General features: G+C 35.7%; 1 protein-coding gene across 1 annotated transcript; it reads left to right on the forward strand.

Annotated features, from left to right (window-relative positions):
* Window positions 1-145: 145 nt before the first annotated feature.
* Window positions 146-26,714, forward strand: LOC137398715 (TGF-beta-activated kinase 1 and MAP3K7-binding protein 2-like). The gene is made up of 8 exons (XM_068084900.1): window positions 146-201; window positions 5,575-5,701; window positions 7,703-7,802; window positions 9,647-9,810; window positions 12,066-12,226; window positions 15,197-15,324; window positions 22,983-23,844; window positions 26,470-26,714. The coding sequence occupies exons 2-8, from the start codon at window positions 5,642-5,644 to the stop codon at window positions 26,603-26,605; spliced, it is 1,611 nt and encodes a 536-aa protein (XP_067941001.1). The 5' UTR covers window positions 146-201; window positions 5,575-5,641; the 3' UTR covers window positions 26,606-26,714.
* Window positions 26,715-27,151: the final 437 nt, after the last annotated feature.

Genomic DNA, 27,151 nt, shown 5'->3' on the forward strand with positions numbered 1-27,151 from the left:
CGCTAAGGATAGCCGAGATCTTACGTAGTTATATAACTCCCCTAGTTAATGTCCCGCAATGAACGTAGATCTTTAATTAGCCTCGATGACGCTTTTAGCCGCGAGACTTACGGTCTTACGAATTGCTTGCGCACGAATCATCTAATAAAATTTAGTGGATAGATTATTTCACGCCACTCTTCACGGAGTTTCTCATATATGGTAACTTCTGTTAGACTTTATAATTATTAAATGCATTGGCAAACACGTGACGGTAAAAAATCAACAACCTGTCGATGTCTGTAAACATCATAATGTTTTATATCCAATGGTTTTGGATAACGGTGGTGCGTTTTTCTGTTCTAGCTGTACTGGTAGGAGATTTAAGCACTTTTGCCTCAAGGGATCTGTTAATAGCGCCGATCGTTAGTTTGTCACTTGCGATACACTATGTTAAAATGTATGTTTGTAATCTTTGCACTTTTCATTGCATATTTAAATCAAAAGCAATCATGAGTTTGATAGCAATATCGTCTCACAAATACTAGAAATTCCCCTGCCATACACATACCTGCCAACTCTCACGCATTGGGCGTAAGACTCACGCAATCACTCCAAAGAAAAAATGAAAATGCGTGAGATTTTTGCCCCAATTTCCACAGTTTTATATATTCTATCATTGATACATCACTTGCCCCAAAGCCAAATCTCACGCATTGTCCCACTCTTGGGTTGGCAGGTCTGGTCACTCATACAGCCCACGATCAAAGTGATAATAGAAAAAGAAAGAGTACTGCTGGTTGAGAAAGGCAATATTAGCAGTCAAATGGCACTGCAGTGCAATAGGAGAACTACAATGGCAGCTGCAATGGTAGCTGTAATGTACTGGGTGTGAAGTAAGTTGTACTAGACAAGGATAGACGACTCCCAACTTAACAGCGAGTTCACGCAAACTCAATGAACAGTCTCGTGGGGGAACCGATAAACAGACTCGTTGGTGAGCCGATAAACAGACTCGATGGTGAGCTGATAAACAGACTCGATGGTGAGCCGATAAACAGATTCGTGGGTGAGCCAATAAACAAACTCGTGGGTGAGCCAATAAACAGACTCAATGGTGAGCCGATAAACAGACTCGTGGGTGAGCCGATAAACAGACTCGTGGGTGAGCCGATAAACAGACTCAAGGGCGAGTTGATAAACAAACTCGATGGTGTCTTTTCTCAACTGTTACACCCTAGTAAGCCAAGCGCAATAATTCTTGATGTTCGGTCAATAGCACTTATAGTGAATGCAGCTATGATCCGCTGGCTAATATCACAATGCTAAAGTCAGAAACAGTGACAAGAGTTTTATACACTTTTTGCTTTTGAAAATCAAGCAGCGCTATTGTAAAGAACGCAGTATCTTTATTGGTGTTATATCTCACAGCACCAAGCAGTAACACAACAGCAATGACAAAACTGAAAGGTTATTGCAAACCAAGGGAAAAATCTACAGTTGATTGGCTGCACAATAATTAGGTCAACCGCTGCCACCATAAAATATTTCGAATACAAAATCGATGATATTTGTCACTAACTAATCCCACAATACGAGTATTAATAATTTTTTGAGTATAATTTATATAATAACATGCAAATCTTAAAACAATATCGTAATAAATGGTTAAAGGTTGACTTGCAACAAAATTCACATTACAGTTATTTGATATGAAAAGATTCACCATGTCTTACTCTGTTGTGTTGCAGGTGCAAAATATGTGGAAAGGTGATTACAAGCTCTTAGAAGCTCAAAAACGAACAGAAAATCGCAGCCACACGAGACTGCCGTAGTTTGGATTCTCTTTCCAAAATGGCTCAAATGTGACGCAGTTGTGAGAGATGGTTTCTGTTTACACTTTCATGCAACCTTCTTCGTCGAAATATTTTCACAAATATTCCTCACGCATTCAGTAAAACCATGTCTATTGTTCTTACGCGTCTGTTTTATCGTCATCATAATGCTGTCACTGTTAGCGGTGATATCCTATAACTTACCATAAAAATTCGTTTAATTTTTTAGTCTTATCTTGAAGGAGTACATATCATTGTCTGATAATCATGACGAGCCTGTTGGTCACTGGTGATAATTGAAAAGTGCTGCAGAAATTATTTGCAAAGTATTGGGTCACATGATCAGATTACGACTTGACGACTGAATAATGCCGAAACAAAACTGTAAAGTAGCGAGCATCTATATTTGATACGGGGTCTTCGGTAAAACCCGAAGTGTTTGTCATAAACTAGTGCTACGATAAGTATTTTATTGAGCTTTTTATTGGCCTTTCAGTTCACGTGACAAGACAATAAATAAATTTCATGACTACGTCATCGAAATAAAGAAATTCCAATCTTCGGCGGCTTTTCGTTTTTGAGCTTTTAAGAGCTTGTAATCGCATTTCCACATATTTGGCACCTACAAGACAACAGAGTAAAACATGGTGAATCTTTTGATACCAAATAACTGTAAGTTGAATTTTATTGCAAGTCAACCTTTGACATAAAAATTTGCTAATATAAAACATACATATAATATTATACTACAACGAACATGTATTAAGCGAGCGCATTATAATTGACTGCTCAGATTTGAATTAACGGCGATAGATTCAGAGAACTCTATTACGCATGCTAGCAGTCTATAAATATGAGTACCGACTGATAGTCACTTCATTAGTTTCCCTCTCCCATTTCAGCTCTCCTCGGGGCCACCATTCCATCTAAAAAGCTTTGCCCCGTGGTGACAATGGCAGGAATTCTGTGTCATAATTACCGCCAACCTTTTTATTACAGGTGTTATTATGTACAACAAACAGCAATAATGAAAAGAAAAGATTATACAGTCAAACATTAATAACTCAAACTTTACGGGACCGAGTGAAAGTGTTCGAGTTATCAGAACGTTCAAGTTATCAGAGCACTGTCATAAGTCCATGTATTTATTAGTAGATACATGTACATATACAAATTATAATATAAATCAAAAGAATGAATGGCTGGTTTCAAATTAAATGCTTCTAATGTAAAGTTTGAAAAAATTTTATTAGAAGCTATAGAGATTTTTCTATCACTTGAGATTTGTTTGTTGTTTTATGTGATGTGACTGCCAGGACGTTTTCAGATTAAAATTGGCAAACTTGATCGCTGTTGAAATGCTCAGAAGAAAAGACATCTTTTTCTTTTGAGCATTTTAACCAAGATCATTTTTGCCAATTTTTCTTGAAGTTTATGCGAAGGTTACCTTGTTTTTCCTTGTCTTCGAAGGACCACCATGTAATCGCTGAGCGTGGGTTTGGTAAAAATCAAATTTCACCAAACCTTTAGAAAATTTGTTGACAAAAATATTTTGCCAATGATGGTAATAACGAAGCCTACTAACTACTAAAAGTTGAGGTTTATCTTTATGGCTTGGAATAAAGTAATATTCTAAAGCGATAACAACCGTCTCGGTAGCCGTTGGGCAAAAAACTGTTCGAGTTAATGAAGTTGAGGTTGAGTTATCTAAAGCAATTTATCATTGCGTGGGAACGGACCAAACAAAACCGTTCGAGTTAACCATGTGTTCGAGCTATCTGAGGGCGAGTTATCCATGTTTGACTGTATGTTTATATCTCTTCCCTGCAATAGGAGAAATGCAATATTAGAAGTAAAATGGCAAGCTGCTGTGTAATATACGGTTTGAAAGTTGATTGTGTTGAATGTAGAATGGTTTTGACAGCAATTTGTAACAGAAAGCAAGCATTAGCATTCACATCTGTCTGGAAGTTTTTTGCAATATGGAGCAAAATAAAAAAATGTTCTTGTCATAAAGTGGCATTGTAGTTCATACGCGTGTCATTCTAGCTTGTACATAAGATGTAAAGAAATTTGGCTAATGTTCTAGATAATTTAATTGAACCTTTGGTAATTAATCAAAAAAGCGTAGGCTGATAAACTGTGTACCACATTTTCATACCTGTAAATCGGTCTATGGTCTACGCCTCAAACGGTCTACGTTTATTACAGAAACCTTCGGCAATTGGCCAATGCCATAGAATCGTTAGAAAAAATATCATCCTCATTTCCTTTACTTTCGCTGCTTTGGACATCAGTTGGAATACCAAAGTACTCGTTATAAGTGTCCAAAATGTCAGAGTCCAGTTGAATCAGCAAAAAAGAAACTATTACTTTTTAGTACTTTTACGTTTATTACAGAAACCTTCGGCAATTGGACAATGCCATAGAGTGGTGAAACGTGCATGTTTTTCTCATGAAATAGGCATGGCTTAATAGTTGTACTATCTGTCGCACGGCTTATCGGCGGTCTGCGGTCTGTTGGCCGGTCTTAATTTTGATTAAAAGGGGTTGTCAAGTTTTTATTGCGGTTTTAGGCCAAATTAATCTGTCTATTTATGTATAATCCGATCAGATGGGTTAGTTTTAGGGTATTGCATCAACTTTTCAAAGACTTGGTAACATATTTAAGTATGTATGGCGGGGGTTCACTGTAATCGCGGGTCCACTGTAATCGTGGGTCCACTGTAATCGTGTTAGAGTTCAAGTTATTGTTGTTTTTTGTGATTATTCTTATTGTTGGTGATTATTCTTATTACATAGTAATTGTTTTGCTCAGTTTGTCTATCGCATTCAAAGTCATTAAAATCATTATTTTTGATGGGATTTCGGTACAAGGGTTTAGTAACAGCCATTGAAGGATAATTTTTCGGGAGTTGTGTGCGCATATGCATTTATCATAAAGCTCCCAAACAATCGCCTCGCTCGTGCTTGGTCGTGGGATTACTTTTTTATCCAATGGCATTTTACAACAGATAAATAGTGCAATCATTACTGTCTGAGTTGAAACTGTAAGCATATGAGGCTTCTCAATGTACTGGAGCAAATAAGCTTCTGTGTTTATGAGGCGAAAGCAAACAAAGAAAATTTTGCAAATTAAAAATTCAAATGGATCAATACTCAAATGTCACGCTATCATGGCATGTAAATTCTACAATTTCCACACAATGATGTATGTAATAGAAGTGCTAGAATGTGCCAAAACAACAAGACAAAGCCAGCAGTGGAACAAATATAAAAAGCTCCCGAGGAATGTGGTTTATTTAGAAATTTTGTTGATGTATCTTCAACATCTTTTCTAAACAATAGGTTTATATAATTATGTTTGTATTCTTTTGTGTGCATATTATTGTTTATTAAGTTAAACAGAAGGTTGAATTAGCGATTAAGAAAAGATTTACTTACCTTTTGTCAAATAGCTTTGCAAGAAAATACTTACCTTTGTCAGGTACTTTTTTAAGAAAAGGCCTATTTACTTACCTTTTGTCAAATACGAATTATTTTATTATCGCTTCTACGGGTATTTCCTATTTTAAATAAAATTTGATGTTCATAGAATATTTCCTTGAACTACCTAATATTTTAATAGCTGTTATGCAAATATTTTACTTAATGCGCTTGTGACCTCTATTAGTAACAATATGACTTTCTAGGATCTAATATCATCATTTGCAAGGTCGATGCATATGACCTTGGTAACTTTCAATTTTTGTCTCTGTAGGGTGGAGCTTCTGGAGAATGTTCATGTGAATTGAAATAGCAAATGTAAATCCAGTTTAAAAGCAGAAATGAGTGGGATTGATCAGTCGTCAATGGCTCAAATATTATCTGGCACTGTGCCAGAAAGTGTAAGTACTGAATGGAGTGATTTTTATGGTAGGAAAACTTTAGTATAGTGAACCTTGAATCGGCTTGAAGGTTATTTTATATACTTGCCAGCAGACGTGGGACTAGTTAAGTTTTGGTGCCACAAATATAGTTCTTGTATTTAGCCCAAGTCGACGAATAGTTTCAACTAGTTTGTTATAACATAATCCATCGGTTTTTTTTACGTCATCAAGCCATTTGCGCATGCGCTCGTTCACGAAAAAGCCGCCATATTTGTAAAAAACGATCGTTTTTCTTATTTAATAGTACTTTTTTTGTGTAGTTTTGATACTATAATATAAAAATTGCAAACAAAAGCATCGATTTCAAACATTTATTGCAAAAGCTTTGTGTTTTTAACGATGAAATTGTCTATAAAGATGGTCGACAACAATAAAATTATGTCACAAAAAACGAAGGATTCTCCACCCATAATTGCGGCACACATGCAATCTAAGCTAAGACAAAAACCCTGCTTTTAGATACATAATCTATATTATCTATACTAGATGAAAGCCCGAGTAATAAAAAAGTCTTTGCACAGAAAGTTTGATCTTATTTAACATACAACAACAGTTACAATTCTAACTTTCAAACTTCCACCAGGTGACTTCCGTCAGGTTGCTAAAAATATTTGGTTGCAAAATTCCCTCTAGTTGCTGAGAACCTGCCTTTAGATGATGTTCAAACTAGTAATCGTAGGTAGACTATACAGCTTCCTGACATACATAGCCTACCAGTAATCATAGGTTGAGTATCATGCTATGCATCCATGTACAGTAAATCTCAAAGTTTGTCTGTCATCTGTTTAGCTATAGTGATTAAAATTAGGAATGAGAAATGCGCCTCATGTTGTATTTGCACTCATGAAGACTGCAACCGCAAGTGTGTAAACACGCGCACCTAACCACAAGGCTAAGCTGTTCTTACCGCTTCCATCGCTCTTACCATATACTGTTAATATACGCTAAATTAATAGTAGATACAGTCCGCTATCGAGTGACGATGCCCATGCTATAAGATTTTTTAGCCTTACTATATGGAACACGTTCTTTTTCGTCCTCGCCTTACGATATCCACTAAAATTTCTTTCAAAATTCCAATTTGGCAGTCGATGTGCTGATTATGTCAGAAAAATGAAAATGTCGATGTGCAATTCGCCGAAAGCCCTTCCTGCTTGCTTTATTTTCGTTCAGCATTATTTGTTATTAGTTATAGTGAAATGAAACTCGAAACAGATAAGATAACTGATAAAATTTAGCATATGACAAAGTTGAAGGTCGGTTTGCTATAATACATACTAAAACTTGGATTCAAGTATGTGTTTAGTAGGCTAAAATCATTCAAGTGGAGTTAAACGTTTATGTGATATGTCTGTCTCGAAGGTAAGAACCCTCACAGTACGTACTGCACATATTACATTGCAATGTTAAATTTTATTGCAGAACGTAGCCAGTAAATACCCTAAAGTTACTGTAGGTGACTATGGTTACTAAGGCTAACATAAAATTTTGTTACTAATTAACATTTACAGTACATATATAAAATTTTGATGTTTTTGCTAAGACGTGTTTGCATTAAATGATTACTATGGGTTTCTATACCCCTCTATCCGATATTTTCACCAAAGCGTATGGCGAGGGTCCACTGTAATCGAGGGTCCACTGTAATCGAGGGTCCACTGTAATCGAGGGTTCACTGTAATCGAGGGTCCACTGTACTCGAGGGTCCACTGTAATCGTGTTAGAGTTCAAGTTATTGTTGGTGATTATTCTTATTACATAGTAATTGTTTTGCTCAGTTTGTCTATCGCATACAAAGTCATTAAAATCATTATTAGAAAACTATAAAAATACTACTCCAATATGAATAGTAATGTTAATAGTACATTTTGTTGTATGTCGTCCTTCCCTTCATAAATAATTTTCAGCCTATAAGACTGTTGTTTTATAAATAACTTAGATTGTTGTAATCCCCTTCAGTTGGGTCAAGAAGAAAATAACGCAAGTCTCTCATCCCTTCAATATCAAGCACAAGAAGAGAGAAGTGGTGCGATGTTGACTCCGTCCAACAGTCTTCATGGTTAGTTTTTGAGTTAAAATTTTTAGCTCAGCTATGACCATCTGTGGATTTTTTTGTGGTTTGATTTTCGATCTGCCATTTTTGTGCATCGTTCAAGTTAGCTTTTAAAAATATTTTTCAAGTTTTTTTAATTTAATTTTGTAAATATTTTTGTACACTTTTCTTAGAATTTTCGTAAATTGATTGTTTTTAGCAATGAATTAAAAACAATTTTAGAACACGACTCACAAAAACTCCTTTTCATTAACGTTAAGAGTCATATTGTATCGTAAAGTATTTTGATAGTAAAGTCAAAGCCCACTCATCATTTTTCTCCCTGATATCAGACGTATTTCTTACAGCACATTCATTCACTGATTTTTAGTCAAATTATGTATATAAAGAAAGCTTTTTTAAACCGTATTTGACACCCTGTTTTAAGAGGTACACAAATAATTGCAGGTTCATATATTGTAAAATTAGAAAAATGCGCCTCTTCACCTTGTTGTGGATCTTTAATTTGTCAAATTTGGCTGTAATAGATCGGGGCTAAAATCATTTTGCCATCCCTGCCCTAGCGGTTTCATAGGTAATTATATTGGTAATTGAGAGAGTTGATAAGATTGCCAGATATAGGATGAGACTGGTTTCTCGCAATACATAACTGCAGGTTAGAAAGTAGCGAATAGGGGAGACATGTCTGAAAAAACTTATGTACAATAAGTTATTTTACAAGTTACTTCAAATTTCGAAGGAGCTGCATAAATATGACTTCGGGTCACATGACTTTTTGTGACCTGAGTTGCCCTACCATGAAATTTTATGGTAGGGCCACTCTACAGAACCTTTGTTACATATATGCCCCATGGGCTAAGATGAGATTAAAGATGAAATTTTAATTGTCCAACGCCACATATTGTAGATTCAGTGTTGAACTATTTTATTTTGTTCAAGTAATTACAGTCAAACATGGATAACTCGTCCTCGGATAGCTCGAACACATGGTTAACTCGAACGGTTTCTTTGGTCCGTTCCCATGTAATGATAAATTGCTTTAGATAACTCGACCTCAACTTGGTTAACTCGAACAGTTTTTTGCCCAACGGCTACCGAAATGCTTTAGAAAATCACTTTATTCTAAGCCATAGAGGTAAACTTCAACTTTTCGTAATTCATAGGCGTCGTTATTACCACCATCGGCAAAATGTTTTTGCCAATGACTTTTCTAAAGGTTTGGTGAAATTTGATTTTTAACAAACATCCACTTAGCGATGGTCCTTCGGGGGCAAGGAAAAGTGAGGTAACCTTTGCATAAACTTGAGAAAGAATTGGCAAAATTGATCTTGGTTAAAACGCTCAAAAGAAAAAATGTCTTTTCTTCTGAGCATTTCAACAACGATCAAGTTTTGTCAATTTTAATCTAAAAAGCGTCATGGCAATAACATCACCTTAAACAACAAACCAATCTCAAGTAATAAAAAAATCTCTATACTTTTTGATAAAAAATAGGTTTTAAACTTTACATTAGAAGCATTTAATATGAAACAAGCCATTTATGCTTTTGGTTTATGTTATTGTTTGTATATGTACATGTATCTACTAATAAATAAATAAATACATGGACTTGTGACAGTGCTCTGATAACTTGAACGGTCTGATAACTCGAACACTTTCGCTCGGTCCCGTGAAGTTCGAGTTATTCATGTTTGACTGTATAATGAATTAATAATTGATCATAATTAACTTTTTTAATAAATGTTTTGGTGTTTGAGTTTCATGTATCATTATGTCAGTTTGCGAATGTAGAATTTTTTTTAACAAAGTACCAATAGCGAGTACATTTTCTGCATTTTTTTTCGTCATAGATCTGGTAGGCCTAACCGATGGCGAAACAGGAAACTGGCTGAATCAACTGCAGTCTAACGATTTTGACCTAGGGGCTCAGCTGCTCAACCAAGAGCAGTTTAGCTTTGGTAATATGACCATGGATGAGTTCACAGATCAAGTACTGAGAACTACGGACCCAAAGGTAATCTTGCATCTTCTATTCAGGTGGGGATATGCTGTCTTCACCTATTGAATAGATGCACTTATAGCGGTTTATGCTAGGTTCGTAGCTTGCGAGCATCTAAAGGTGGAATTGAATAACTGATTTGGAGATGACTCGTTGATGTTGTATTGAACCAACACCAAAACAGTGAAATATACTGAATTGAACAACATATTTACAACAAGTTCTTCCACGGCAATACAAAAAAGATCGATTTTTAAAAATTGAAAAATTATTTGCACAAACCTTTTGCCGTCTTTAAAAACACTCACAGAGCTAATTCAAACAGCCCAACAAAACCAGTTAACAGAGTAAATGTCAAAATGTTCTAATCAAAAAAATTGTCTATTAATCATCAGCTGTGTGTTGTTCGTTGGAATTCAAAAACTATAATGCCAAGCTTGGATTGAGGGTAAATACCGGAAGAAAAACTTGTTCAGACACAAGGCCTGCTACCAAAAACATTCTAATCCTCCTTGCCAAACTACCACCACAGTTGGCTGAACACACTACACGCCAAAACCACTGTCGTGGCCCTTGGACCTGAACACAACGATGTTTTAATTAACTAAGGACAATAAGATCGTTGAGTGAATAATATATAGGAAAAGCTACTCGAGTTCTCTTACCAGTAAGATGGAGATCAGTTAGATGGCAAACTGGGTGAGGTTGATGTATTTTGTTTTCTGAAGAGTAACTGCAGCTGCTTCAAATGCTATTTTGCAGCATTGTGGTGGTTTAGAACACATGTCCTGCAAACGGCAGGTTGTGGTTTTATTCCCAGAAAAGACCACTTATTTTGTCAGGTATGGCACCCAACCTTGACCTGCTCTCCACAACTCACCAGTGGGCTCAGACATATGAACACATCTCTTCTGGAGCATTTAGCACACATGGCTATAATACATTCAGCATGTAGTCGGTGGTTGTGCTACAATGCACTTAGAACATGTGCAGTCTCTGCTTGGAGCTTGACTTTTAATGGATTACCTGCAGACAAAAGTAATCCATGAACTTGTTACATAAATCTTACATTGGTATTCTGGGTGGTTCTCTATTTGTTTGAAGGCCAGTGTTGAACCAGCCTTGGTATTCTATCTGTTTGAAGGTTGAAGGCTCTGTTGAACCATGCTTGGTATTCTATCTGGTTGAATGTTGAAGGCCCTGTTGAACCATGCTTGGTATTCTATCTGTTTGAAGGTTGAAGGCTCTGTTGAACCATGTTTGGTATTCTATCTGTTTGAGGGTTGAAGGCTCTGTTGAACCATGTTTGGTATTCTATCTGTTTGAAGATTGAAGGCCCTGTTGAACCATGTTTGGTATTCTATCTGGTTGAATCTTGAAGGCCCTGTTGAACCATGCTTGGTATTCTCTCTGTTTGAAGGCCCTGTTGAACCATGTTTGGTATTCTATCTGTTTGAAGGTTGAAGGCCCTGTTGAAACAGCCTCTGTATTATATCTGTTTGAAGGTTGAAGGCCCTGTTGAACCAGCCTTTGTATTCTATCTGTTTGAAGGTTGAAAGCCCTGATGAACCATGCTTGGTGTTTTACCTGTTTGAAGGTTGAAGGCTCTGTTGAACCATGTTTGGTATTCTATCTGTTTGAAGGTTGAAGGCCCTGTTGAACCAGTCTTCGTATCCTATCTGTTTGAAGGTTGAAGGCCCTGTTGAACCATGCTTGGTATTCTATTTGTTTGAAGGTTGAAGGCTCTGTAGAACTATGCTCAGATGAAGCAGTCTGGTAACAATACCAACATAGCATCTTTTCATATGTACTTACAAAGTTTTAGAGCATTCATTCATCTATCTCATCGTTACTGGCTACAAAGTATATACTGCAGCATGAAAGATACCTATAGAGGGTTCAAACATCTTCCATTTCTGCAAAAACTTCCAGATCAGGGGATACTGTTGATCTATGATATCTACAATGCTACAAGTATGCTGCCATAATCCGGTCACTCTTTATCTTCACCAATCGCTTGGAATGAGTATGAGTTTCCTGGAGGGGTTCCTTCCAATTACATGTTTCAGGTTCTTTATTATGGTTGTTAGCAGAGTAGTAATGAAAAACAGGTCATCCCATAGCTGGGTTTTGAACCACTGACCTGCCAATTGGCAATCCAAAGAGCTATCCACTACACCACAGCTCCTCGGTTGTAGCCTATATACTTTGTCAATATAGCATCTCATTTAATCGATGACTCGCTACAAAAAGGTCATCTGTTCTTGTAGCCTTCAGGTAGCAGTAGTCACAGTGCTTTCGATCAGCCAACATATGCCAAGCCTCAAGAGGCCTGCACAGGAAATGAGTTTGATACAAGGGGTGTAGATCATTTATCTTCAGTTGAGTTTCAGCATGCCGGGTCTGGGTCCACAGGCTACCATCAACACAAGTGAGATTTTATTTTAGAATTTACATGATGATGTAATAATTCATATCGTATTTGTTGTCTTATCATTATTTGGTATTTATTGTTTATATATATAAATCTCAAATTCCGTCGTTCGGTATGTCCCGATATAGCTATTAAAACTAAGATTTAACGATCCGCTTCATGCTGGATTTGATCTATGAATCTCCCATTCTCCAGGCGATAACCTAACCAATTAAGCTACGCGAGATGCAATGACTTTATCAGGGGATATGAGTCATTATGTCAGGTCAACTATCATAGCACTCGGCATTACGCAACGTCATTAAAGCTTGCTCTTATTAGTAAGTGTATCAATATAGATAGTCGCCTACTCAAATTAATCATTGGCAATGTGCCAGGCTAATGGCAAGTAGCAGGCAACTACATTACCTGCCATTGTTTATAAGCTGTTTTTAATACCCGCGCAATGCCGGACATTCACCTAGTTACATACTGTGAATGTAACGGTTATGGTTAAAAAGCCATTTAAACAGAACTCAAAATTGAAATCATTTATCGATACTGAACAGCCTCAGCAGCAGGTTTTTAGAGTAGCGAAAAGCTAAATTTTGCAATTTTTTAGTTTACTGTTTTTTGTGGGTTTGTTTATTATACATTAGGATATTACTACAGTTCGCAATCTCTAACATAATTATAAAATTGTTATTTAGCAATTTTTTTTTAATTCAAATTTCTTTTGTGTTAATTATATCGAGATATTGTGAGAGTCAGCGAAATATATCGGGAGCAAGTTCAGGATTGTATTTTGTTTGAGTTTCTTTTCAACGTTATAGAAAAAAATAACTTGAGCCGTTTGCTCATTACGACTAATCTGAGCGCACTGCTCTTCTTTTTATCCTGGACTTCCTCAGTCAATAGCTTGTCCTCTATTGTTTCAGGACAGATTTTTTATATAAAATACTAGCTGAATGCCCAGTGTTGCCCGGGTAATAAAAAAGTTTTGCTCAAAAAATTTATTTTTAATCAGCATAATATATACAACGTTTTCTATTCTAACTTTTAAATAAAAGTGTTTGTTTATTTCTGTGAGAGCTATAACTTTAATTAAGTTTATTTTATATAACTATAAATATATTTATATTTACATGTAGTTTGGGGAAGCCTGAGCACGCATTTCTCCTCTAGTTAATATTTTTTTCTAGTCAAACAGTTCAGGCATGCTAAATGAAGCATGGGTATTTAATTAATCGCCATTAAAGATTGGCAGGTGTAATAAGTAGGTGCACAATTATTCCATAGTAATGCAAGGTGGTTGTACGGCGTAGATAGCAAGCCTGACTGCAGAACCAGGGTTTCCAAGTTTATTCCTAAAATTTTATTGCTCCAACTGAATACACGAGCGGCAGACAAACAAACACTGAGTTTTCTATATATAGAAGTAGGCTTTCACACATAATATTAGTTTACACTTCTAACAGATACTTGATAAAAATTTGATAGAAACAAAATAAAATAAAACAAATAAATTCAAAATAAAATAACAAAAACAAAATAATCAAAAAATTTAAAAGACGACTTTCCTTTTGTATTTTAAAATTGTTATTTTGCAAATATTTTTCAAAATCCAAATATCTTTTGTGTTGGTTATCATCAAGATTTTGCGAAAGTCGGTAAAAGATATTGAAAGAAAGTTAAGAGTTGTATTTTGCTTTGGTCCCTTTTTAATGTGATAAAAAGAAATAACTTTGAGATTGGGACATAACTCTCCTCCTTGTTTAGGTCTTCGTCAGCTGACAGCTAGTTGTCTTCTCTTGTCGTAGAACAAACCTTTTATATAACATACCAGTTGAATGCCCAACGTTGCACGGGTGATAATGAAAATTTTGCACGTAAAATTTATTAGCTTATTTTTAATCATCATAAAACTTTTTAATTCACCATTCTAACTTTTACATGAAGACATCTCTTTATTTCGGTGCGTGCCATAAGTTTAATTAATTTTATGCTTCATGTGTTTATATTTATAACATTTTGAAAGAATCTGACCTGTATTTTTCTTGTAAAATTTTTCTTGTAAATTAGTTCCTGTGTGCTAGCTATCTGAAGCATGAGTATTTTAACCAATAAGAATATGCAGTTCTTCCATAGTATTGTAAGTAGGCCATAGTATGGTAAGTAGGCCATAGTATGGTAAGTAGGCCATAGTATTGTAAGTAGGCCATAGTATGGTAAGTAGGCCATAGTATGGTAAGTAGGCCATAGTATTGTAAGTAGGCCATAGTATGGTAAGTAGGCCATAGTATGGTAAGTAGGCCATAGTATGGTAAGTAGGCCATAGTATTGTAAGTAGGCCATAGTATTGTAAGTAGGCCATAGTATGGTAAGTAGGCCATGTGGCGTAGTGGATAGCATGCCTGTCTGCAGCACTGGGTTTTCCAATTGCAAATAAAGTGCTAAGCAAGTGTATTATTCCTAGATTTAATCACTCTAACTGGACACTCGAACAACAGACAAACAAATCCTGAGATTTATATATGTAAACTAGCAGAATATCTGGCGTTGCACGGGTATTAAAACCAGCTTTTAATGTAATGTGGTTGCCTACCGCTTGCCATTAGCCAGGCACAATGCAATGACTAATTTGAGTAAGCTCGTTATCTACGACTTTTACTAATACATAGAATGACGTTACGCCGTAACGGAGAGCGGTAGCCTATTTTCATCCACATAGCGACATTTAGCCCAAAGAATCTATCAATCCGGCGTAGCCGAGTTGGTATTAGCATTTGCCTGGTGATCAGGAGGTTCTGAGATCAAACCTTCTGCGATACAGATCCTTCATTCCAATATTTTAATAGCTGTAGCTGGACAAACTGAACTACACACAGATACACAGACTTTGAGATTTATATATATATAGATAGATTCATTAAGTGCCTGGCTCATTTGTGTCAATATATTGGATTCACTTGTGTAATTTTGTAACAGGAAGTTGGGTGTCGACCTGAGTGCTACAAGTAGTGAAGGGATGTACCCTAGCAGACCAGGTTTTTATTCAGGTCAAGATGATGAGAGCAGCATTCGTTCATCAATGCTTCCGATGTTCGACCCAGCAGGTGGGTGTGGGTTTTTTTTAACACCTATTAACAAATTCTAGGAAGATCTGAAGATGCGTAGTTGTCCTGGCAATCTCTGCTGTCATTATTAGTACAGCTAATTGAATCTTGGAAGGTCTTCACTGATGTTATTGATTTTATTTTATCATAACTATGACACCGTCAAGACTAAAATAACATTATTCAATAATTTCCAAGTGTTCAATTTGTAAGCATGTAATACAAAACCGAAAACGTGACGAAGCGAAAAAGAATAAAATAAAAGGTACCTATTAGTTTCCACAATACAGATCACTAGTTGATAAGCGAAACATGGCTCATCTCTGCTAAAGATCGCTATAAACTGGGCAGCGATCCATCGTCTGCTAACAAAAAACGTTACATATAGAGTAATGAAGATTGGTGGTGTGTGCTAGCGGCAGCCATACTTTAGATAGCCACTATTAAGGGCACTATATTAAAGGCACTATATTAAGGGCACTATATTAAGGGCACTATATTAGGGCCCTATATTAGGGGCACTATATTAAGGGCACTATATTAAGAGCACTATATTAAGTGCGCTATATTGAGGGCACTGTATTAAGGACACTATATTAAGGGCACTATATTGAGGCACTATGTTGAGGGCACTATATTAAGGGTACTATATTAAGGGCACTATATTGAGGCACTATGTTGAGGGCACTATATTAAGTGCACTATATTAAAGGCAATATGTTAAGGGCACTATATTAAAGGCACTACATTAAGGGCACTATATTAAGGGCACTATATTAAAGGCACTATATTAAAAGCAATATGTTAAGGGCACTATATTAAAGGCACTACATTAAGGGCACTATATTAAGGGCACTATATTAAGGGCACTATATTAAAGGCACTGTATTAAGGACACTATATTAAGGACACTATATTAAGGACACTATATTAAAAGCAATATATTAAGGGCACTATATTAAGGGCAGTACATTAAGGGCACTATATTAAGGGCACTGTATTAGGGCACTATATTAAGGGCACTATATCAAGAGCACTATATTAAGGGCACTATATTAAGGGCACTGTATTAAGGGCGCTGTATTAAGAGTACTATATTAAGGGCACTATATTAAGGGCGCTATATTAAGGGTACTATATTAAGGGCACTATATTAAGAGCACTATATTAAAGGCACTATATTGAGGGCACTATATTAAAGGCACTATATTAAGGGCATTATATTAAGGACACTCTGTCAAGGGCACTATATTAAGGGCATTCTATTAAGGACACTATCTTAAGGGCACTATATTTTGGGCACTATATTAAGGGCACAATATTAAGGGCATTATATTAAGGACACTATATTAAGGGCACTATATCAAGGGCACTATATCAAGGGCACTATGTTAAGGACACTATATTAAGGGCACTATGTCAAGGGCACTACATTAAGGGCACTATATTAAGGACACTATATTAAGGGCACTATATTACTGGCACAATATTAAGGGCATTATATTAAGGGCATTATATTAAGGGCTCTATATTATGGGCTTTATATTAAGGGCACTATATTAAGGTCACTATATTAAGGGCACTATATTAAGGGCACTATATTAAGGGCTTCATATTAAGGACACTATATTAAGGGCACTATGTTAAGGGCGCTATATTAAGGACGCTATATTAAGGGCACTATATCAAGGGCACTATATTAAGGGCACTATATTAAGGGCACTATATTACGGGCACTATATTAAGGGCATTATATTAAGGGCATTATTTTAAGGGCTTTATATTAAGGACATTATATTAAGGGCACTATATTAAGGGCACTATATTAAGGACACTATATTAAGGGCACTATATTACGGGCACAATATTAAGGGCATTATATTAAGGGCATTATTTTAAGGGCTTTATATTAAGGACATTATATTAAGGGCACTATATTAAGGGCACTATATTAAGGACACTATATTAAGGGCACTGTATTAAGGACATTATATTAAGGGCACTATATTGAGGGCTCTATATTAAGGGCACTATGTTAACTGCACTATATTATGATTACACGATTATAATTTCACTGCAACTTATTAATCTACGCAGCTTTGCTCTTTCAAATACAGTCGACTATCGTTAAATCGAATTAATAAGTGTGGTGGGTGGTCGGGGTAGCCGATTATCCGGACAACCAATGTGCCACATTATTTATAAAAAGTTTGGACAATATTATGAAATGTGGATTTTACGTGCCAATATTTAAAGGCAGGTTCAAGAAGACATAACATGGAAAGTGTCAGCTTTCTGCTTTAGATTCCAATGATTTCTCAGGCACTTTTTGTGTCAGTGTTTGCTAAAAACCTTGCTGTTTTTACTCCATGTTTAGCCCTTTTGGTTTGCAAGTCCAGTAAAATCAGATAATGCCTTGTTTATAGTTTGCACTTAAAAATATGATTAAGTTGATATAATTAATGTAATATTGATATAATTATCATATTAGATAATATATATACGTATATTAATAAAAGCGGACAGACCCGGCTTTGCTTGGGTCCAAAATACAAACTCAATTTCTAATTTTATTTTTATATAATTAGTTATTAAAAATATAATTAAATATATTTTTTCTTCTTGTTTGTCAAACAAATGAGCAAAACAAATATATTAATAAGTAAAGCAAACAATTTTTTTTAATTAATAAAATTAATATATATATATATAAAATATATATATATATATTATGTATCAGTATGTTTTTCGTCTAATCTCAGCAGTCCATGATATTATCTAATCATATTTAGCGTCATTTTTATTCATGAAAACATCACATTTAGGCCAACTAAAGCCTGGTTCCCATATCTGCTGCGAGACCCCGACGGTAATCTTGTGCAGAAAAACACTTGCGATGATAGGCTCGGCGGCTTATGTTCACATAAAGCTGCATCATTAATAATTGCATAAAAAATGTTCGCTTGCTATGCCGTTTTGAAAATGCTGGCCTTCACCTGTACAGTACATTTTGGAAAGGTTTTGACTGCCGATTTTAGAGAAAATTGAACAACGCGGAACTCTTGTGTTGACTACCAGCGGTACTCGGGGTGTAGGCTTACATTTCACCGCTGATAGGTCTGTGGTGCTGTCGCCAGTGCTTGCGGCATATATGGGAACCAGGCTTAACTATAGGGCGAGTGATTCTTAATTTTTTGGCCCTAGTTGTAGCCTAAATAGCAAAGAAAACCACATGCAGATTTTTAGACAACTTGTTTAATTAAAATTGGTTTATATAGATTACATACATAGAGGACATACGAACAAACAAACGTACCCAAATGTGTATATACAATGACTAGCTGCATTACCCGTCTACAGGAACAGATTTACGTGCAGCATAAGGTTTATTGAAAGTTGTCTTTCATACTGTATGACGACTCCAAATATGCAGTCTACTGAATATGTTGCCTTGATGTATATTATGTAAATTGTCTACTGAAATTGTTGCCCTGAATATGCATACACGTATACATGTCAATAATGTTGGGGAGAACATTGGAAATCTGCAATGTGTTTTACAGCTAGATGCGTGTAAAATCTAGTAAATATTCTAGATTCATGTGCCTAGATTTATGCATCCGTTCATATCCTTCTATATTTGAAGTTGACAATCGCGCACTTCTGCCGCTGAGCCCCTGCCTTGTCTGACCAGTCTTTACCCGCCGAGCAGTTGAACATCGCACTCTTGCAATCGCCTCGCAATCAATCACTTCAAACTCGCAATCTATCAGCCCGCACCCGCCTCGCACTCAATCGCCTTGCACTCGCCTCGCAGTCAATTGCCCAAAACTCAAGCGCTTCGCAATCAATCGCCTCGCACTCGCCAAATCATTCATCCGAAAAGCTGCACCTGGATGGACACTTCTGCTGCACTCGGGGCGAAAAAGGTCTCCTGACCATCCCCGAGTGATGGCACGGCCTCAAGCCGCTAGCTGCATTTACCCATCCATAGGAAAAGATTTCTGTACAGCAAGAGGTTTATCGAGAGTTGTTTTTCATAGTGTAAAACAACTCCAAATATGCAGTCTACCGAAATTTTTTGCCCTGATCACACTATGCATACACATATGCAGCCATATATGTCAATAATGTTGGGGAGAACAATGGAAATCTGCAATACGTTTTACAGCTAGTCTACAATGCATCAGTCTCAAACCACTCAAATCGGAGTTGCCCTATTTGTGTACAGAGAACTGATAATGAAATTGACATTGCTAGGCAAACTGAAGTTCTTCAAACTGGCAGCATTGAAAATTTTTGCTTCTTTTAAAAAATTATACAAAATATTTTGCTATTGCCAGCATTTATTGAATGGAGACTTCTCCATGCTTCAAGGTTGACTTGCAACAAGATTCACATTACAGTTATTTGGTATCAAAAAATTCACCATGTCTTACTCTGTTGTGTTGTAGGTGCCAAACACGTGGAAATGTGATTACAAGCTCATAAACGCTCAAACACGAAAAGCCGCCATAGATTGGAATCTCTTTATTTATTTGACGTATTCATTACAGTTTGGTTATCGTCTTGTCACGTGATGTTCTCACGGGAATTGAAAGGCCAATCAAAAGCTCAATATAAAACTTATTGTAGCATTAGTTTATGACAAACACTTTGGGTTTTACCGAAGGCCCCGTATCAAATATAGTTGCTCACTACTTTACAGTTTTCTTTCGGCTTGGACTAATCGTCAAGTCTTAATCTGATCATGTGACCCAATACTTCGAAAATAATTTGTGCAGCACTTTTCGATTATCACAGGTAACCAACAGGCTCGTCATGATTATCAGACAAGGATATGTACTCATTCGAGCTAAGGTTGAAAAGTTAACGATTTTTTACGGTAAGTTATAAGACATCAGTGCTAAAAGTGACAGCATTACAATGACGATAAAACAGACGCGTAACAACAATAGACATGATTTTATTGAATGTGTGAAGTATATTTGTGAAAATATTTTGACGAATGAGATTGCATGAAAGTGTAAACAGAAACCATCTCTCACAACTACGTCCCATTTGAGCAGTTTTGGAAAGCGAATCCAAACTATGGCGGCCTCGTGTGGCTGCGATTAACTGTTCGTTTTTTAGCTTTTAAGAGCTTGTAATCACATTCCCACATATTTTGCACCTACAACACAACAGAGTAAGACACGTGAATCTTTTGATATCAAATAACTGTAATGTGAATTTTATTGCAAGTCAACCTTTAAAACACTAATCATAGCTCACCAGTTTTATTTTCTATAGCCTGTGTTTTGACATGGTATATACAAACAGTAATGAGGTTGTTGCGATAAAATTCATGTGTATAACAGCACAGGCAGTGTCAAGGCAGATAAAGTAGTAGCACCTTACAATAATAAAACATAGCGTCAACTTGCTAGCCTTTATCTAAGATACAATAAGGAAAATAAATGCATGAAAAGATATAGTTACTAAAAAATATGTTAGAAAATGCTGCATGTGGTATAGCAGAACATGAAGAACATATCATGACATAACAATAACACAATGTTAGTTCAACGCAACACTTGCAGATAGACAACATTTTTTGTTTTTCTATCGGATGTATGAACAAACACTTTTCGGCTTGTGCCTACTTTTGAGCAGGTGACGTACAGCTGGTCATGGCTAAAGCAGGGTGACAGTAAGTACTGGCTGCTCTCTTTCTTTTCATCATCGCCTATCGCAACCCTCGGAGTACTCGTTCAAGTTCTGTAGTAGTAAGTTACAGTAGGCCTACTCATAGCTGGAAAAAAATTAGTAACTCAGCTGCTGAAGGAAATGAACTTGTCCCACTATCACAAACGGTGGCAAATCCAATGTTATTAAGTAGTTGAGGTGTGGCAGTTCATAGACAATACACTAAAACATTGAATGAGAAGTACTTACCTTTTTGAAGTAGAAATTTAGTAGGTAAAATGCAATAGCAGCACCGTGCACGTTCTGTAGTAGCTGTAGTTTTGTGTACTCATAGCTGGAAAAAAGTAAAAGTAACTCGGCTGCGCAAGGAAACGAACATGTTTACTATCACAAACAGTGGCAAATCCAACGTTATTAACCCTTTCACTGAAGTAGACTCATTCATGCGTTTTCTATGGTCGACCGCGTACACGCATTTTTACGATTTTATCAGCAATTGCTAGTAACTCAATTTTATAATTTGTTGATAACATAACCAACGGTCTTTAGGAATTTTATGGTAGTGACAGTGTTGTCATAAGATTTCTCTATAAAATTAGCCTAAAGTGTAATTTTAAATCTTTGTTTGAGAATTTCCAACATAAAAACGAACATTTTTTGTGCAAGTTCATTAAATGCGTCCGAGTTAGAAAACAAATAACTACTTATGTTGATGACATTATAGCCGATTTAAATTTTTATGATTATACAGATAATTAAAAAAGCAATAGCTGCACTGACTCTGATGGTAGTGAAAGTAATGGTTTTGTAAGAATAAGGAACATTGTAATGGATCGTTTCAGCTTTGTAGCTTCACATCGCTTTATTAATGCACAAAGTATAGATGCAATGAATTTTTTGCATAGCAGTGCTTGTTAACATGTTGACAAAAGGAAATGTATAACTAAAACAAACGTTCTAGATGGAGTTTGAAATGGAAAAAATATTGTATACATATGAAGCAATATCGGCAAAATGGCTGGCAGTAGGCAGATAGCTAAATTTGTGCATGGACGCAAGTGAAAGGGTTATGTATTGAAAGTGTGGCAATTCATAGACAATACAACATTGAATAAGAAGCACTTACCTTTTTGATGTGGAAATTTAGTAGGTGAGAACTGCGTTTTTTCCAGTAGCCGCAAGAAACAAACCTTTACGTGACCTTCTCGGTACACGTTGGCACTAAATATTAATTGCATATAAATAACTACTCATTAATTTGTTTAATTTAATGAGTAGTACATTTGTATAGCTGTTTAGAAACCTTTGTATAGGCCACAGAACTCAGGACGGTGCTTTTTAACACGGCAACAACTTTGCTGTTTAAAACAGAACAGGGCCGAGTGGCACTGTAAAGAGGCACGCTAAACAGAGATTTCAGTTAATGCGCCCTAGCGGTGAAAGAAAAACAACAGAATCGCCGAACCTTTATATAAGCCGCTTGGCTCAAATCAAAAGTAGCGGCTAATAGTCCAAAATTACGATATTTAGTACTCATATTAATTCAGTAGGTTTCGTACGACCGAATGGAAAAAGAAAGATCGCTCTATAATTTATTTACTGTTACTACTCATAATATTTCAGTTCGCTTCGTACGACAGAAATTCGTACGACAATAAAAGGAAAGACCGCTCTATAAGGTGGATACACACACAGACAGACAACGATAGCCGTTTATATAGTAGATACTGTATATACATACAGGGTATACCAATGTACAAATTAATATGTACAATAATGCCAATATGTAGATATTTGTATAGATTAAGTATAGCAATTTCTTATTTCACTCGACTCACCAATAAGGTTTACAGATATTAAGTTTTCACGGGAATTTTGTATTTTTTTAACATATCATTCACTACAAGTTAGGGCAGTAAATGGCACCTACCATGCTTCTATTATAACTGGCTTTATTTTCATATTCACAGGCTATGATGATCCAAACAGAGTTACCTTCAATCCTATTCATTTGAGGAATCAGTTTAATGCATCCTATCAGCTCTCTGGTTTCCTAGGGCCAGAAATGATTTCGCCTAATCAGCAACCACATAGCGTTCATCTATCAATATCGCCCAATCAGCATCCTCATAACATCGAACACGCTCTGTCACCTAATCATCATTCTCCTAACATCATGTCACCTAACCATCAAGCCCAGCATCCAAACAGTCTCTTATCCCCACGTCAGCAGGTAGCTGGAGCTTCCCAACATCATACTTCGTCCAATCAAATTCCGGCTCCCATTAAAGTTTCTCCAGACGCCTTATTCCATAGCGCTAGCACAGGCTGGCAAATTCCTAATCAATGTTCCCCTTCAAAGTATGTAGTTCCATCTTCTGCTCCTCCTCAGTGGCTAGCCCAAGGCCCACCATCCACATGTTACAGCTCTTCAAATAGGAACCCACCCTCTTTGACGGTTAGCCCGAATTCTTGTCGATCTAATCCTAATGGTTCCAACAACTATCCGGCCAATCTTGCTAGCCCTAACAAATGTTCCAATGACCCATCTAGTCCCATGAGCTATTCAGCCAATCCTGTTAGCCCTTCCAATTTTGCAAGCAATACAATTGGCTCTGCTAACTATGCAGTGAGCCCTTCGAGTCAGCCTAGCTATATACCCAATCCTATTTCTTCTAATAACCATGCCACCAATTCGATCAGCTCTAACAACCATTTCGTCAATTCTATCTCGATCCAGCAGCCATTTCCATTTGTCAGCTGTCAAACGTCTACTTCTTCAGGCTCTCTGCCAATTAAAGATCGACGCAAGAATACTGAACGATCGCTAAGGTTTGTATCATTTATTACTATTTACTATGCTTATCCTTGAAGCACATCAAATATATCAGTACTTATATATTATATTTCAGTACTTGGCTTTTGAATGAGCCTGTATTCAATACACAAAGAATAATAGAAATATAAAAAGCAGGGTGTCAAAAGTATGTCCTGCAATAAAAAACACACTTGGTTGTGGTTCCTACAATGTGATGTCATAATTAGCATTTAATCTTAGGTCGTCGCTCCTTTTCGCTGCCATTGAGGCGGCGCTTTTCTGTGACAATCAGTGCTGTTAAACCCAGAGAGCGCTAATGAAAACAGCTGATGAAAACAGAGAGCGGAAATGAAAACATGATCTCAAGCTTCACAATTTCAGCACAGCATGGCTGCCTCCGCTTGCTGCCATAAGAACCATAAGTTGTGGACGTAGTTGCTGTTGTAGTTGTATTATTATCTGAAGAATTCGTATCGCTTTCCATGTTGCTTTCTAAATATGATTATGATTCAATAAATATACTGTCGTTGATAAAAGTAATGAAATCACATCGATTAAATTGTGACCTGCAGTGGCGTGGCCCTTGGACTATATGTAAATTGCACTCTCGCGAGATCACGCAATGTTTGAAATTCATTAGCCTCAGCCCCTCAACATCACAATAAAAAAGAGGGCTAGTGCTTGATATTATCGGGAAACATATTATGGTGCTTGAAATCTGAGCTATTTATCATAGAAATAATCTGTACATGGAGAGTTAATGACACTGATTCCTTTGTCATCTCTATTGGTTCTCTGGAGTTGTCCTACCTTCGCCTGCCACTAACGTTATTAACGTAGTCGATAAATAGGTGGTAAGAGCACACAATACCGAATATGAAAGCTGTGACGTCATAATTTGCGAGCATATACCGTTGAACATTTCTGTGGTAGAGCTCTGGGGAAATCCTATAAACACCAACCAATGTCTGTCTCACCATGTCAAACAATAGCTCATTTTAAAGCCAAGATATTGAAGAACCTGAATAAGCTGAAACAGTACTGATATAATTGATGTGCTTTAAAAAGAACAGCGATACGTGGGATTTGAACCCAGTTCTCATTACTTCATGTATTAGTACTCATGTCATTCAAGGGATGATGTGTATGTGGCTCACCAAATTGTTTTAATTTTGTATCCTGTATTCTCAATGTATTTTCTATCCTCTGAGCACCACATTTTTCTCATTGTAGAACACACCAGATTATGAAATACAGTTTCAATAAATAGTCGAGTATCAACTAATAAATATACCATTGAGTAGTTGTCATCTCATGAATATACTATAATCTTATAAACCACCTCAAATAAAACTTCACCATGGAGGAAGGGTGGAAAAATACAGTTTCATCGCATTCACGCAGCGATTTTACAGTAATATAGTATTATAAATACATATATTATAATGGAAAGCATATAATATTATAACAAGCTTATAATCTATTGTTAATATTAAACAAGTAATATAATATTATAAAAAGTATGATATAATAGAAAGCATATAATATCTGGTTTAGTTAGAACCTAAATAGCTGTAAACAAAAAAAAGTAAATCTATCATGGTCTCCGGAATGAACCAGAACATAGAAAGTTTATTGCTTCTTGGAGCTTTATATAAAAAACTTTTTACAAAGGCAGCTATTTCAGTTCGTTAGAGACTGAAAGCTAAATTTTATTATATTCAAGGTTTTTGAGGACTCCGTCTTCTAGTTTTTCGGTCAGATTTCAGGATAAGCCAATCTTTTTGGTTTTTATTGGCAATAATTTTATACAAACATAATATTGTCAATAAAATATTATATAATATTGATATAATTGTTATAATATTAAATGATTTATATTGATAGAAGTGGACATACCCGGCATTGCTCGGGTCCAAAATACAACTCGAATTTCTTTTTTTATTTAACAAATGAGTAAGCAGAACAGAGATATTAATAAGATGAGCAAATATTATAACAGATATTAACAAAGATGAAGCAAACAATTCTGAGCATTTCAACAACGATCAAGTTTTGCCAATTTTAATCTAAAAAACGTCCTGGCAATAACATCACCTCAAACAACAAAACAATCTCAAGTGATAGAAAAATCTCCTATACTTTTTGATAAAAAAGTTTTAAACTTTACATTAGAACCATTTAATTTGAAACAAGCCATATATGCATTTGGTTTCTATTATAGTTTGTATATGTTCATGTATCTACTAATAAATAAATAAATACATGGACTTGTGACAGTGCTCTGATAACTCGAACACTTTCGCTCGGCCCGTGAAGTTCGAGTTATCCATGTTTGACTGTATGTTGTTACTGATGCATTAATTGTTCAGATAGAGCTCTCTGGTGTATTATCAAAAAGAAAAATGTGTGGCTGGTGTATGATCCAACATTGGCAAAAATTTTATACAAACAAGTTAGATTATTTTAATGCTTCTTTTATAGATCATTGGTGGTGTATCAGCAGATGACTGTTATTTTTTTCAGGGACTTTTTATTATTTATATTATTATTTCTTGTTATTACATAATAATATACTATTATTCACCATAGTATATTATTTATTCACCTGTTGTTAAGATGGTTGAAACCTTTCTCAGGGAATGCGGGCTATATGATGCTGCCATGCTTACAAAGCGCTTGGTTCAACGCGATAAAGAAATCCAATCAGGGATGGACGACTTCAAGGCTCAATTAGCAGAGTTCATGCAAGGCCTGACTGTCAGTGACTCGTAATTGCGATTGACTTGTGTTATTGCTTCATTCCTCTTTTGTCCACTTTTTTTTTTTTTTTTTTTTTCTCAAGAGCCTATTATAAGAATATGTGTTAGTTATTATTTTGATGCTTATTATTTTTTTTAACTAATTTTTATTATAATCATCATTATATTATAATATGTTATTGTAACATATTATATTAATATAATATTATTATAGTATATTATATTATAATACATTATGTTATTTTAATACATTATATTATAATGTATTATTATACATAATATATTATAATAAAATATAATTATTATAATATATTATAGTATAATAATAATTGTATTATATATATTATATACACACATTATTATAGTTACGTTGATGTTTGGGAATATGTTTGGCCATACCTTTGGGTGGGGCAGCTCCTTAGTTGACTAAAGTCGCACTTAGATGTTTGCACATTATATACAGTATACTAGATTGTATAAAATATTTGAGTAAGTTAATATTTTTTTCAAAAAGTTTAGTAACTGTGTTGTTTGTGTGTTCATTGTTGGTTGCTCGTAA

The sequence above is a fragment of the Watersipora subatra genome, chromosome 6 (genome assembly GCF_963576615.1).
Source record: "Watersipora subatra chromosome 6, tzWatSuba1.1, whole genome shotgun sequence".
Taxonomy (NCBI): Eukaryota; Metazoa; Bryozoa; class Gymnolaemata; order Cheilostomatida; family Watersiporidae; genus Watersipora; species Watersipora subatra.

Coding starts and splice junctions, on each gene's coding strand:
- LOC137398715 (XM_068084900.1), top strand. CDS start 5,642: ATGAGTGGGATTGATCAGTCGTCAATGGCTCAAATATTATCTGGCACT. Junction 12,227..15,196: donor ACAGGCTACCATCAACACAA/GTGAGATTTTAT, acceptor ATTTTGTAACAG/GAAGTTGGGTGTCGACCTGA. Junction 23,845..26,469: donor AATACTGAACGATCGCTAAG/GTTTGTATCATT, acceptor AACCTTTCTCAG/GGAATGCGGGCTATATGATG.